General features: G+C 35.6%; 1 protein-coding gene across 1 annotated transcript in view; it reads right to left on the reverse strand.

Annotated features, from left to right (window-relative positions):
* GPM6A (glycoprotein M6A) overlaps positions 1-2,794 on the reverse strand; it is a gene marked incomplete at both ends in the record, with an annotated part of 131,001 nt that extends 128,207 nt beyond the window's left edge. The window contains one exon of the mRNA XM_080709756.1: positions 2,758-2,794. Coding sequence (XP_080565882.1) covers positions 2,758-2,794 — 37 coding nt within the window. The remainder of the gene's footprint in view (positions 1-2,757) is intronic.
* Between the last annotated feature and the right edge of the window lie 13,249 nt (positions 2,795-16,043).

A 16,043-nucleotide genomic window follows, 5' to 3' on the forward strand; every position in this document is an offset into this window, starting at 1 on the left:
ATATTATCTATATATAACATAGTCTCTATACATGTATTTCTATCTCTCTATATATACATATATATAATACTACTTGTACATATATATTAATAAACCACTGTCTTCCAGTTTACAATCCAGATGAATCTGCGAGGTAATATGAACAAACAGAGGTAAATCTAAGTCTTGCTGATTTGCTAAAGGGAAGATTAGCTGTCGCTTTCACCCCCATGAGGGAAAGATTTTTTTCAGTTACTTGAGGAAAAACATCGAAACTAATTACGTCATTTGTCTTCTTCCTGCATCTCCTCAGACTTGCTAGGACACATCCAACCTGTTACCACAATCTGTGATTTAATGGAAGGTTTTATTAAGCCTAATGAATATCATTACCTATTTAAAACAATCAGTTCATTGCCCACGAAACAAACCAGTAGGTCAACAAACAATACCATTAGGCACTATAAAAAACAACAACAACAACAACAACAGCAACATAGAATTGTAAGAAGTGACTGGGAAGCATCTTTCAAGTGGAAGAAAATTCAGAGGTCTCTGAATTGTTATTGAAAATCCTATGCAGATTAAGTAAAATCAGGCTGAGCACTAACACAAGGTGCGGCTTTTCTTTAGAGTAGATGGGTCATTAAAGCTGTCCACCTGGACCCTTAGGAAATTCTAATGATTTCATCTGCTTGTCAAGTAGCTCCTCCAACTTAAATCTCTGAATTTTCTCATCATTTCTCTCCCCTGCACATGTAAAGAGTACATTTATATTCACATGTACATTTAAAACAACAAATTTACATTGAAAAGGTGTCACAAAAACAGAAACAAAACAGGAGATCAGGAATTGAGGGAATTCGATTTTCTTTTTCTCAGTTAAGAAAAAAAGAATCATAGATTTTTACTTATATACTTTTATGCTCTTGTAGATCAGTACACTTTTTTTTTTCTGATTTAATTTTTTTTTTTTTTTTAACCACTGTTCCTGGTTTACCTATTCACATCTAATGAGAAGCCCGGGTGATGGATGCCCCCCCACCCAGAGCACTACTTCCCCAACCCCCATGGGAGGAAGATTTGCAGCAAAATCTGAAAAAAAACAACACAACTAATTACATCATTTTTTCTTGTTGCTGTCTCTACCAAGGCTTGTTCAGACATTTTCAACCTGTTCCCCAAATCCACGATTTAACTTAAGGTTTTATTAAGTGCAGTGAATATTATTTCCATATGTAAAATGCACAGTTTATCTTTTCTTAAACAAACTGAACTATCAAGGCCCAATATCACGACGCAGTTGAAAAAAAGACATTAAAATATAATATCGTATTCATAAAATAGTCCACTGACAGGCTTGTTAAAGACATAAATTAGCAAAGAAAATTTTCCATTTAAAATCACTGATGACTATTTAGATTATTTCTGTACATAAGAAAAGCAGTTCATATTTTTAATTTAAAAATAGATCACATATCTATACAGATTGTTGTGTTTCCTGTTACAGAGTATCAGTAACAAGGCTAAATTTGGAGATTAGCTTATCTATTATCTTGTTTATATAAAACATTTATACATTTATCAGTCATCTATGATTATATGTGTGTACGTATATCATATATACTCAGTATGGCATGTATGTGTGTGTGTGTGTGTGTGTGTGTGTGTGTGTCTGTCTGTCTGTCTGTCTGTCTGTGTAGAGGCGACACAGCATACCTAAATATCTAATAATATGTAAAACTATACTTTACTTCCAAACTACCTATTTTATTATATTAAAGAGTTTTTTTAAAAAATCACTGAAGTCACGTGCATTTAAAATCAACTATTGACAGTTAAATCTTTTTCAACACTACTCTTAAATATTACCATTATGCAGTATCACCTGTGTTACTGTCTTAGTTCTAAGAAAACAAGAGCATTACATAAGCCTGAGAGCCAGCATGAGAGGAAATGCTGCTTATGCTGGGGTGAAAGCCAGTTCCCTCCAAAGCTATAACTTGACACATAAGAAAAAAAATCATTCTATAGATATTTGAATCTTCTGAAGTTGACAAGATTTGGCCAATTTTTACCTGCAAAAACGGCAATTTCATTTTAATACATACAGCCAGAGATGCCTATAGACAAGCTTTAAAAAATGCATCAGGTATTTTCCTTAACATATATTACCCAAAAATTGATGACAGGCAACCATATAGAAAGGAAAGCCTTAACATCACTTTACACCCTGAAAATCCATTATCTTGTGCCCTATGTATATTCAAACTTGGCATCTATACAAAGAAAAACAAAATGATGTTTAAAAATGCACACCAGCTAAAATGTAACAAATGGTCTTGGTCTTTGTTCTATCAGATGGCCATGCAAAGGTATCGCTAATGGTTACATCATCAGGTTTTTAGCTGCAATTTGCTCCAAATATCGTGTTTGTGGCTCACACCACGAATCTCTTGACCAAGCTCGACAGCCGTGAATACGTGAAATAAACAAAGGTTAACAAAGACTGGTCTAAAGAATAGTTCACAACAACACCGCAGTGCTCTCCTTATTAGTACTTAATTCTGCATTTAGATACTTTTTTTCTGAAAGATTTGCAAATAATGACAACGTTCATGCCAGACATCACCACAAGTGAGAAAAAGACGAAAGGAGAGGGGGGAAAATGCCTTCCAAAAAAAAGCATTCATTACCCTTATTGGCAAGTGTCTAAAGGAAACAAGGAAACTGCAAAATAATGACTTAGTTACAAATAAACCCCTTTTAGCACAGTACCTTTTTGTGTCTGTCCCTCTTCCATATTCTCTTCCATGGCTACCTTTCTTCAGTAGGATCTGGTACACGGAATTAATCAAAAGCTCAATTAGATGTTGAAAAAAAAACTGGTGGGTCTCTTTTTCTCTCTCTCTCTCTCTCTCTCTCTCTCTCTCTCTCTCTCTCTCTCTCTCTCTCTCTCTCTCTCTCTCTCTCCCTGGGACGCTCCAACAGCAGTGGCTTGGGCAAGTCCTTAGAGCTTAGCTAAGGCTCCCTCGCTCCTCTTGTTTGCTTGGAAACTGGCTGTCAAGTGTAATTTCATTCAAATTACTCTTCCGTGAAGATTATCAATTTTTCTTCTCAAAGCTGCCCATTGTGTACCACAGTAAGCAGGTATTCAAACAAACAGACTGCGAATTTTGGGGGGAAATGTGGTCCGAATTCCAGGAGCAGAGACACTATGATTCATAAGCCTCGCTTTGCATATAAAATGGGGGAAAGAAATTGAGGTTTGCATTGAAATCTGGGCTTTAAATTGAAAACAGGCTGAGCCGTGAGCAGATGGAGGGGTGTCCTCCTAGCATGAAGCAGACCACCAACCCATAATTCCCCCCCTTTGCTACCAGAGTGGGAAAGCCCAAATTCCCATCGGTTTTTTATGCTGCTGCAGTTGCTTCTCACCCAGTCAGGAGCCTTGCAAAAATGCGTTTTCCTTTTCTCTCCTAAGTATCTAGTTAATTTGATTTAAAGGTGCCAAGAAGAAATGCAATTAGACCATCTCAGGGTCTATCTGCAAAAGGTTATTGCTAAGAGCAAACCTATAAGCTCATGTCTCCCACATTTATAAAGAAACAGAAGCAAGATTTTCAAAGGAAGAACTATAAACCTTTAAGCCTGAGAGATGCATGTTTTAAGGAAGTATTATACTTAATGCTATAAGACTCTGATATGAAAGGGAGAAAACCACTGAGGGGAAAAAAGAATCTATTGATGTCTGTGTTATTTATTGGTATGATTTTAGCCTACTAAAGCGCTGACTTCAAATTGGAATCTCTCAAAAGAGAGTGTTTTTTTAAGGGTCGTTATTGGAGAGTGGGTAGGATGATAAAAGGAAAGAAAGAATTCTAGACAAGGAACAAGATAGCAATTTATAATGGGAATCTGCAGTCTGATTTGGAATGCAAATCACAGGGCTGCGGTCTGGCAATAAATTAGCATTTGTACTTCAACCTATTGAGTGACGGGACACAATTGGTCTCAATACTTCACAAAAGGTAAAGCATGAAAACAAACAGTATCTCTTTCAAGGCAGCATAACCCTTTACTAAAGTATAAAGGAAGGAAGACTCTCTGCCTGTTTCCATTTCACAAAAGCAAGCAGAGGGGAAACACACACACACACACACACACACACGCACACGCACACGCACACGCACACACACACATGCACGTACGCACTGGAACCCCTTGCCTTTAATGAAAAGCAGTTCACATCCTCATTATCTACAGTATAAGCTTCTTGCACCATAGCAATAGTTCACTTACATTTTTAAAGCATGTCAGTAGCATGTTTCATAATAATCATGAAAGCAACTGTTTACAATAAAGACAGTTGTACATTCCACTGTATTTCTCATAAACAAATGTTCAGCCCTCTCATTTCTATTAATATCTGCCATTGCTTTTCTTTTTCTCAAATTCATTTAACCCAAAGGTAACTGTGATTCAAATACCTCAAAACCTATCTCTCTGGCTATATTTCAATCTGTATTTAAGGTTTTTTTGAGAGAGTTGCTTGCTGCTCAGGGCACAGATTGAGAGAGAAAAACCATAAGGGAAATCAAAAAAGGCAAATCATAGCAGCCACTCTGCTTCAATTCATCCCTAGGCTGACATAACCTGGCATACCATCAAAACAGAAAGAGCATCTCTTTTCATTTATATTCTTTATTCATTTTATGCCTCAGAAGTCATTAGTGAAACAAATTGTTAATAGCAGTAGTAGTACCCACGGAAATATTAGCGCTACTTTAAATTTTGGTAGTTCTTTACAATCTATAAAACATATTCATATGCTTTATCCCATTCGTAAGACAAATATGAAAAACATTATTATTATTTTTGTTTTTTGGTATATGTTGGAAAAAAAAACTCTCAAACTCAAGTTCACTAAAGAACCTGGTGAGTAAATGACCAAGGAAGGGGCATTCTACTTAAATTCCCCTAAAACACACACCAGCTGGTTCTGTGTCTACTGCTCTGATCTTTAAGCCTGTTTTTTTTTCCTGTTCTCTTCCACTGTGTCTTCGAAATCAGCCTTTAGCCGGGTATGGTGGCACATGCCTATAATCCCAGTACACAGGAGGCTGAGACAGGAACATCACAGGTTGGAAGGAATCTTTAGGAATGCAACAAGACTTTAAAGCAACATGGCAAGACCCTGTTTCAAAACTAAGAATAAAATGGGCTAAGGGTATTGCGTGAAGGTAGAATGCTTCTGAGTTCAACCCCTCTATTATGAAAGTGAATGGAAGAAAGAAAAAGAAAGAGAAAAAGAAAGAAGATTAAGCCTTAACCCATAGCCTTTTCGACCACATATATAAAATAAAAGTGGAAATTTTGTAGAACAATGTGAAGAGAGAGAGAGAGAGAGAGAGAGAGAGAGAGAGAGAGAGAGAGAGAGAGAGAGAGAAAGAATAAACTATGGTGTAACATCTAATACTCTGTTCATTATACACATTACATTTAACCCACCTCACTTATTCATTTATTTAAAATATATTAACATAAGTCACTAGGTATTGAAAAGCCATGATGATAAATGCCAGATAACATTTTCTTTTCAAATTTTATATAAAACAATGTTTACAATATGCATTACTTTTTCTGTATAAGCTATTAACTCAACTAAATTATTCACTCAAACTAAAACCATTGTAAGTCATTTTAATTTTTCTTAATTCACCTTAATTTAGAGATAGTTCTTTCTTTAACACTTCTTATTCTTATGGATAAACATACCATATAAACAGAGAAAATATCTATGTCTTTCTATATTATATAATCCAGTCATCTTTTTGGTATGATTTCCAAGACATTTTCAAATAAACAGATATACAAAATAAACAAGAAATTAGTTGTTCCAAAAGCTGCATTAACCATAAAAGAATGAAAAAGCAATATTCATGGTCCCTGAGTCAGAGAACAAAGAGGGCTTGTGGAAAACATGATTATATGAACCAAGTATCATTTGTAGAGCTAACAGACACAAATACTCTTCAGAAACCACATTTTCCTCAAACGTTTCAGACAAACACAACATCATCTTAAGAATGAAAGGCCTTCGTTGGGTTTTCTCCATATTTTGATCTTTGTCAAAAGATCTTTGAACAGGAACCTATTTTTAACCTAGGGCTGCTTTAAATCCTAGGTCAAAACAACTTCCATAAGATTTTCTTAAAGAAGGCTAAGACCACCACAGACAGTAGAATATTTTAAGTATGTTACAGAATTATGACATTCTTCAGAGTTTCATGATCATTTAAAGCAGTGAACTCACAAATTGATCATGGTCTTCACAAATCTTGCTCTATTTACATCTCATTATCCCCTTCCTTTCATTCTTAATTGTACAAATGCTCACAAAACATTCTTGCATACATAGGAACATGAGGTGGACAAGAATGATATTAACAAGACAAATCTCTGGCCTAATTATGCATGTGGCCCACTGGCACAAGACAAATTCCAAATCACAGCGTTGAATGCCAACTGCTACCTATTCAGAATAAAATAAGCATGGGAAACTACATGAGCATACAGCAAGAATATCTAACCTTATATTTAGTTTTGATTGTTGGGAACATTTTCTGGTGTCCTAGAAAGTGCAGGTTGATCTGATCTGATCAAAACAGAATAATTTTACCCAAAGAAGATAAAAATTAGCTAGAAAAGGGACAGATAGAGTATAGGGGATAAAGAAAATAAATTCTAGAGTTTTGAAATGGAATACACAAAAGGCTCATAAGGAAAAAGATTCTTCTGATTACATGAAATGGACTAATATCTGGTAGCATGGGAGAAACACTGAGTTTATTATGTTTCCTATCCCCAAGTATTCAGTCATCTTGAAATGGATACAACTCTTATTTAAATGGTGGTCCGTAGTTTTCCTGGTTACTACAAAAAAACACTCCTGAGGTCTAGTCTGTACCCTAGAAGACTTTGAGTCAAACGATGCTCTTTAGCTTTCCTGGAGTGGCTAAGAAAAAACACTCCTGAGATCTAATTTGTAGCCTAGAAGATAAGAATAAAGCAGAAAAACCATAGGGAATCCATTAGTATTTGCCCTCAAGAAATACTTTGACCCCATGCATCATCCTCTGCTTATTTTATCTTTGATTCTTCACTTTGATGTCAAGACTGGTGGACTGGCTTGGAATTATCTGGTGGGACACTATGTTGGTTGTATATTCAACAAGGCAAGATATCGAATTACAACAAAATGCACACCAAAGGCTTGTGCCAATTGAAATTTCCATATGAACTGTCGGAGAGTACTCTGTTCTACACCTTAAATCGTATTTAATCATTTTAACCTTAAAAAAAATTTACATTTATATGATTATTATATATCTGTTTGACATTCACTTCCTTGTGTATTCATGAAGTTGAGAACATTTTCATGTTTCTCAGCCTTTGGCCCTCTTTTGTAAAGTGCTTATGTACACTCTGCTGATTTTTCCATAGTGTTGTCTGCATTACAGTACTAGTCTACACGTACCTCTTGCCTAAGTTCTCGACCCTAATCCCTTCAGAACCTAAATGTATTACAAAGATATTTTACAGTATTTGTATTGCAATCTCTTGTGGGATGAAATATTATATGAAGTTCTTAAACAAATTACTTTTCTTTGGTGACTTGGGCTTCTTATCTATGTAATCTAAGATCAGAAACATTTTTATGCGTTTTTCATTAATTTTATTTTAGGTGTTTTAATGTATCTTTAATATTTGAAATCTGGACCTTTGAGAGTTTTATAAATGGAACAATATATAAATCTAATTTATTATTTCTATATTAAGGTTATCATTATTGCTGGGTGTGGTGGCTCTGGCTTGTAATCCCAGCATTTGGGAAGCTGAGACCAGAGGATCACAGTTTGTGGACAACCACAGCTACTTAGCGAGGCCCTTCACAACTCAGCGAGGCCCTGTTTCAAAAATAAAAAGATTTTAAAATAGGGCTGGGGTTGTAGCTTGGAGGTACAATGCTCCTGGCTTATATCCCCAGTATGGCCAAAAAAAGATCATCATTCTAAATGAATTATTAAATAATCCATTCTCTGCAAACTGATTCTCTATACCACCTCAGTCACATGATTTTTCCAAATATATGGGACTATTTCCGAGGTTTCTGTTCTGTTTAACTGGCTCATACATTCATTTATACAGCAAAGATAATTTTCTTAATAACTCTAGCTTTAAAATGTCTTTATATATGAAGAAGAAAGACTCACTTGCTCACTCTTAGTTGACAAAAGTCTCTTACTATTGGCCTTATGATCATCCATTTGCATTTTAGAATCAACTTTAAAATACTACAGGGAAGGAAAACTTACTGCACTCTTTGAACTTACATTAACTTCATAGATTCAGTAAAGGAAATTAACATCTTTTAAAAATTGAGTCAGTTTCCATAAATATAAAATGTATTTCCACAAATTCAGGATTTCTATTACATATTTAAGGCTGTTTAACCCGTTCTTTGGAAGATCACGTATATCTTTGTTGCTCATATTCCTAGGTATTTTGCTTTCTTTTATAAAAATATTCACATTTAACTTCCCAACTCTTTTTTTTATAGTATTGGGGATTGAACCCAGGAGCATCTACATCTAAGCTATACCTGCAACCCTATCTTTATTTTGAAACAGGGTCTCACTAAGTTTCAGAGGGCTCCACTATATAGCTGAGGCTGGCCTCAAACCTAAAATCCTCTGGTCTCAGCCTCTCAAGTACTAGAATTGCAAGCCTGTGCCCCAACTCCCAACTCTTTTTTGACTACAGAAATAAACTTTTTAATTAATCCTTTTCATAGACAAACTTACCAAAATCTCCTGTAATTCTACTTAATAATGTATAGATCTGGATATTTCTATGTATACTACATCTTTAAATAAATAAAAAAAAGAAATTCTGTCTTTCAAGTCTGTATATTTTTATTTATTTTTCAGTCTTACTGTGCATCATAAGATCATCAGTATAATGTTTAACTGACCACTGATTTTATTTATTTATTTATTTTTTATTATGTGTGTGTATGTTTGAGGGGAGTATTGGGGATTGAACCCAGTGACATTCTACCTCCAAGCTACACTCTTAGCCCTATTTTATTCTATATTTATATTTTGAAATAGTGTCTAAGGTACAGAGGGCCCCCCTAAGAAGCGGAGGTTGGCTGAAAATCTGTGATCCTCCTGCCTCAACCTCCCAAGTAATGGGATTACAAGCATGAGTCACCACACGCAGCTAGAGTACTGATTTGAAAAGGAATGATTCTATGGACTCACTGTTATTTTTTATCTGTAGCAGGTTTTGGTAGATAATATCTTATCTGTTTAAATAAGTTTATTTCTATTCCATATTGCTGAGATTCACTTATCAGAAAGTATTTCAAATTCAACAAATTTATAAACATAAAGTTAAAAGATTGTATATATTATCTCCATTAATATGTTAAAGTAGAAAATAGCATTTGTAGAATTTCTTATTTTAAAGTCTGTTTTAATCTTTGCTATAATAAACTAACCTCAGTTGTGGTATATAAATACTTTAATACTTTAATTCCTATTGCTCTGGTAAAAGGTCTTTTAATTTTAATTTTTATCCTTTTCATTCCAGGTTTTTTCTAAACATAAATGATGCTTATGTTGTTATTTTCATTGTTTTAAGATGGGGTCTTAGTATATTGCCCATGTTGATTTCAAATTCCAAGACTAAAGAGATCATCCTGTCTCAGCTCCAAAATAGCTGTGACTAGAGGCATGTTCCACTATACCCATTAAGTTTTTGTTAATAAAGTAGCACATTTTTATACTTTTATTTGCATCTTATAGTCTCACATCAAAGAGAATTAGTTATTAAAAATTTTGGAGATTTCCAGAAAGATGACAACCAAGGGAAGCAGCATACATCAATCCTGCTGCTATGGGAGTGAAAAAATTGTCTTGACAAGAAAAAGAAACCAGCATAGATGTGAACAGAACACCAATAATTGAAAGGTGGTGGAAACAAAGCTAGAAAGAAGAAAAGAAAGACAAAAAGTACTTGCCTGCCTCCAATGTCTGTGGCCAAGGGAGCTGTGGAGATGCCTCACCACACTGGGACTGCCGGCCTCATGACTCCAGAATTTTCAGGGAAAAAGCCAATGACTTGATGCAAAGCAAGTGAATGCAGCTCATGGGAATTGTAAGCTGTTGGGATTCTCCTGCCAAGACCCTGGCTATAAGCTACAGTAGCAGTGAATGACCTCACCACATCCTCCAAAGATCTATATTGAACTTGACAATAACTTAAGTGAACCAGTCATTTCTGAGGGAGACCACCCAGCATGACCACAGGGACTTGGGCAGCAAGCAATAGATTTGCAGAGTCTGAGACTTTGTGGTTCACCCTGGTGAAGGTGGGGATGGAGTCTGCTGTTAGACACAAAAGAGGTTTAGTTTAGCAGACAGCCCACAGGGCCAATTAGACAAAAAGACCTACAGTCCTCGGGGCTTGGAGCCCTAGTAGGGCTTCCACAGATCTTTGCAGACCATCCAGTCATGGTGACCAGGGAACAGTCAGAGCAACTCAGTCCTATCTGTGAAGAAATTGGCCTTCTACTTATACACTGGATCTGGTGTCAGATCCCAGTGGCACCTGCTGCCTATGCAGGCAGGGAGAGACATGGGCTCAGAGTCTGTGGAAAGTTTGGAGACCTGTGCTTAACACTAGATCCAGCCCCAGTGATACTGGCTGTCTGCTTGGACAGAGAGAGAGTCTCTGTCTAAGAAATTTATAGAAACAAATGAAAATAGAGACACAACATATCAAAACTGCTGGGGCACCATGAAGGCAGTATTAAAAGGGTAAATCGTAATCACTTATGAGTGCCTACATAAGAAGAAAAGAAAATCACCAAATAAATAACCTAATGACACACCTCAAAGCTCTTGAAGAACAGAAAAAGTCTAACCCTAGAGCCAGTAAAAGACAGAAAATTATTAAAATCAGAGCAGAAATCAATAGAGTAGAGAATAATAAAATACAGAAAATCAACAAACACAAAAGATGGTTTCTAAAATAAATAAATAAAAACTACTAGCCAACCTAACCAAAAGAAAGAGTAAATCAATCCAAATTACTAAACTAATGAATGAAAAAGGAGATATTACCACCGAAAGTGTAGAAACACAGAGGACTATCAGAAATTATTTTGAAAAACTATACTGATATGGAAAACTTAAGATAAATTGACAATATTCTAGACACATACAACCTTTCTAAATTGAACCAAGATATAGAAAATGTAATCCAGTAGCAATCAAAGAGATTGAGGCAGCATCAATCAAAAGCTCAGGACCAGATGGTTTCCCAAAAGAATTATATAAAACCTTTATAGAAGAGCTAATCCCAATGCTTTTCAATCTATTCCCGGAAATAGAAAGAAACAGGACACTCTGAAGTACATTCTATGAAGCCAACCCCACATTAATACCAAAACCAAATAAAGACAGCTCAAGGAAAAAATACTATAGGCCTATATAATTGATGAACTTAAAGGCAAAACTGTTAAAATGCTAGCAACAGGCATTCAAATCCACATCAAGAAAAGTATACACCATGATCAAGTAGGGTTCATCCCAGAGATGCAAGGCTAGTTCAACATACAAAAAAACAATCCATGTAATTCATCACGTAAACAGAACCAAAGAAAAAAATTACATGATCATTTTAATAGATGTTAAAAAAGCATTCCATAAAATCCAATGGCCATTTATACAAAAAGCACTGCAAGAATCGGAATAGGAAAAGTATACTTCACCGTCAAAAAGGCAATATACAATAGGCTCATGACCAACATCATATTAAAAGGGGAAAAACTGCAAGAATTCTCACTAAAAATTACAAGACAAGAATGTCCATTATTAGTACTTCTTTACAACATAGTACTTAAGACTCTAGACAAAGTAATAATGCAAGAGAAGGAAATCAAAGGAGTACAAATAGGAAAAGAAGAACTAAAATTATCCCTATTTTCAGATGAGATGGTACCATACTTAGAAAACCCAATGAACTCTAACAAAAAATTGACAGAACTGATCAAAAAATTCAACAAAGTGTCTGGAAACAAAATCAATCTTAAAAAATCAGAAGCTTTTCTGTATGCCAACCATAAATTCACTGAAAAATCCAGAAAACAATTTACTCATGATATCCCACAAAAATAAAATAAAACACTTAAAAATATACCTAACCAAAGAGGTAAAAGATCTCTACAAAGAAAATTATAAAACATTAGCCAGGCATGGTAGCACATGCTTGTAATCCCAGTATTCAATAAGCAGAGACCAGAGGAGCGTGGTTCACAGACAACCTCAGCTACTTAGTGAAGCCTTTTGTAATTTAGTGAGACCCTGTTTCAAAATAAAGAAGAAAGAAGAAAATAGGGTCAGGAGTGAAGCTCAGAGGTCAAATGCCCCTGGGTTCCATCCCCAGACTTGCAAAAAAAAATCATATATATATACATACATACATATATATGTCACATTCAATATTTATATGTGTGTATATATATATATATATATATAATTGAAAAATACTTTTTTTTGGTGGTACTGGGGTTCCTGGAAGCCCTTCTACCTCCACGCTACACTCCCAGACCTATTTTTATATTTTTTAAATTTGGAAACAGGGTCTCTTACGCCAGTGTGGCTGGCTTTGAACCTGCGCAATCCTCCTGTCTCTGACTCCCAAGCACGGGGATTACAAGCATGCACCACCACGCCCAGCCTGAAGAAGACTTTAAGAAATGGAAAGATCTTCCATGTTCTTAGATAGGCAGAATAAATATCATTAAAATAGATATTCTTCCCAAAGTGATCTATAGATTCAATGTGATACCCATTAAATTACCAAGGTCATTCTTCACAGACAGAAAAATCAGTCCTTAAATTCCTTTGGAGCAACAAAAACCTCAGAATAGCCAAAGTAGTACTCAGTAAATAGAACCATGCAGAATAACTGATTTCAAAGTACACTACAAACCTATTGTGATAAAAACAGTATGATTGGCACAAAAACAGACACATAGACCAATGGAACAGAATAGAAGACTCAGAAAGAAATATCCACACTTACAGCCAATTTATTTTTGACAAAGGGTCCAAAAACATACACTGAAAAAAAAGATAGCCTCTTTAACAAATGGTGTTGTCAAAATTGGTTACCCATACGCAGAGAAATGGAAATAAACCCACTTTCTTGCCTTGCACAAGAGTCAATTCTAGATGGATCAAAGACTTGCAAATCAGACCAGAGATCTTGCAGCTCTTTGACGAGGGCATGATTCCAACATTTCAACACATAGGCTCAGGCAAACTTTTTCTCAACAAGATCCCAAAGGCACAGGAAATTAAAATGAGGGTCAATATGTGTGATTGCATTAAACTGAAGAGCTTCTGTACAACAAAGGTAATTGTCAAGAATCTCAAGAGATAGCCAAGAAAATGAGTGGAAATTTTTGCCAGCTAGTCCTCTGATAGAGGACTAATAGCTAAAATATAGAGAGAACTCAAGAACCTCACTGCTAGAGAACATTATGCTAATTGAGATTAGTCAGTCACAAAAAGTAAAAAATCAGATGTTCTCCCTAACATGCAAAAACTAGGGAGAAAAAGGGTCATAGGAGAAACTCTAGATGAGAAACCATAGATGAGTAAATAAGGTGACCTAATTGATGGAGATGGAAGGAGAGAAAAGGGGAATTTCCTAATATGCATGATGTACATCTGCAAACATGTCAATGTCTACCACTAAGTCAAGCATGAGAAGGAGGGAAGAGAGAGGGCATGGGGTGGGAATTGGGGAAGGGCTAAATGAGTGCGGTGAGCATGTATGCCTCCACCATCTTGTACCCCATTAAGATGTATGACTACAGTGTACCAATAAAATTTTTGTGAAACATAGAAATATAGAAATACTATGTAGAAGATAGTGATTATATAAATCATTCTTATTAACAATGAAAAGTTATTTGAAATAAAATAATATGAATATGTAATACAAAAATGTGAGCAAGCTGAGTGTGGTGGCGCATGCTTGTAATTCCTGTACTTGGGCTCTGAGACAGAATTGGAGGTTCAAGGAAAGCCTCAGCAATTTAGCAAAGCCCTCAGCAACCTAGAGAGGCAAAAACAAAACAAAAAAGGGCTGGATGTGTAGAATGCCTTTGTGTTCAATTCCCAGTACCATTTTCGCACATAAAAAAGTGAGTAGTATAAATTTGTATTTTATTTTATTTTATTTTTGGTGGTGGTACTGGGGTTCCTGGAAACCCTTCTACCTACAGGCTACACTCCCAGACCTATTTTATATTTTTTAAATTTGGAAACAAGGTCTCTTAAGTCAGCGAGGCTGGCTTCAAACCTGTGCACTCCTCCTGTCTCTGCCTCCTAAGCTCAGGGATTACAAGCATGTGCAACCATGCCCAAATACAACTTTGTATTTTAAAGAGAAGTGGGAACTCTAAAACACTGTTGGTGGGATTCCAAATTAGTGCAGCCACTTGGGAAAACAGTATGGATAATCCTCAGAAGAATAGGAACAAATCTACCATTTGATACAGAAGTACCACTTCTGGGTATCTACCCAAAAGAAAAGAAACCAAACTACCAAACTAATGCATGTGTATCTATGTTCATAGCTGCACAATTCACCATTGCCAAACTATGGAACCAGCCAAGATGTCCATCAACAGATGAATGGATTACAAAACTGTGGGATATGTACACAATGGAATTTTACTCAACCATTAAAAAAAAACTCAATTACATCTTTTTCAAGGAAATGGATGGAATTAGAGGACATTATGCTAAGTGAGATTAGTCAGTAACAAAAAATAAGAAATCAGATGCTTTCCATAATATGTGAAAGCTAAGGAGAAATGGGTCATAGGAGGAAATCTAGATGAAAAAGGAAATTCTACAGAGCAGTAAACAAGACAACCTAAATGAGGGGATGGGAAGGGGTAAGAAGGAAATTCTCTAAAACACACAATGTACTTAAACATATCGAAGTCAACCACTAAGCCAAGCAAGGGAAGGAGGGATGGGGAGGGAATGGGGTGGAAAATAGGTAGGGGTTAAATTGGTAATGTGTACATGTATGTACACAGAAGTTTTTTTTTTTACCCCAGTATGATGTATGAATATACTGAACCAATAAAAAATTAAAAATAAATAAATAAATAAAATGCACGCAAATATATACATAGAAACAACTTTAGACATACATACTTGAAAATGCTGAATGCTTATTTCTAAAAAGTGGGATGTGAGATAGTTTTATTCTCTGCATACTTTGTGGTACTACTTCAGTAGTTTAATACAATATTATTTTAAGCATCCACTTCATAAAACTGACAATAAATAATAAGTTGGTTACCACTAACTGTGTGCCTATATCTTCTAGGTATTGAACTAGCAGATTTTTAAATTTCTATGTCTACCACATATTTGCAAGCTGGCTTTCTTTCATGTGAGAAAACTGAAGCTCTTAAAGTTTAAGCAACTTCTCAAGGCTATGTAGACAGTGAGTGAAGGGATTTGAATTTGAATTTTGGCATTTCTAAGACCAAGTTTATATCAAATCAAAAGATAAGTCATTCAGCACTCAATTAAATATCACAGTTATAAGGCCCATCATGCAATAATTTCATCATTTTTGAGTCAAGTCTGAGTGTTAAATTTATGACAGAGGATATAGAATCTATCAATCTCGTGTGTGTGTGTGTGTGTGTGTGTGTGTGTGTGTGTGTGTGTGTTAGTGTGTTACTGGGGATTGAACCCAGGGACATTATACCTCTGAGCTACATCCCCAGTCATCTTTTTTATTATTTAAAAACAGGGTCTCGCTAAGTTTCAGAGGGCCTCACTAAGTATCCGAGGCTGGGTGAGAACCTGTGATACTCCTGTCTCTGAGATACAGCCTCTCAAGTACTGGGATTACAAGCATCCACTACCACACCTGGCTTTCTTATTTGA

The sequence above is a fragment of the Muscardinus avellanarius genome (genome assembly GCF_963383645.1).
Source record: "Muscardinus avellanarius genome assembly, chromosome: 14".
Classification (NCBI taxonomy): Eukaryota; Metazoa; Chordata; class Mammalia; order Rodentia; family Gliridae; genus Muscardinus; species Muscardinus avellanarius.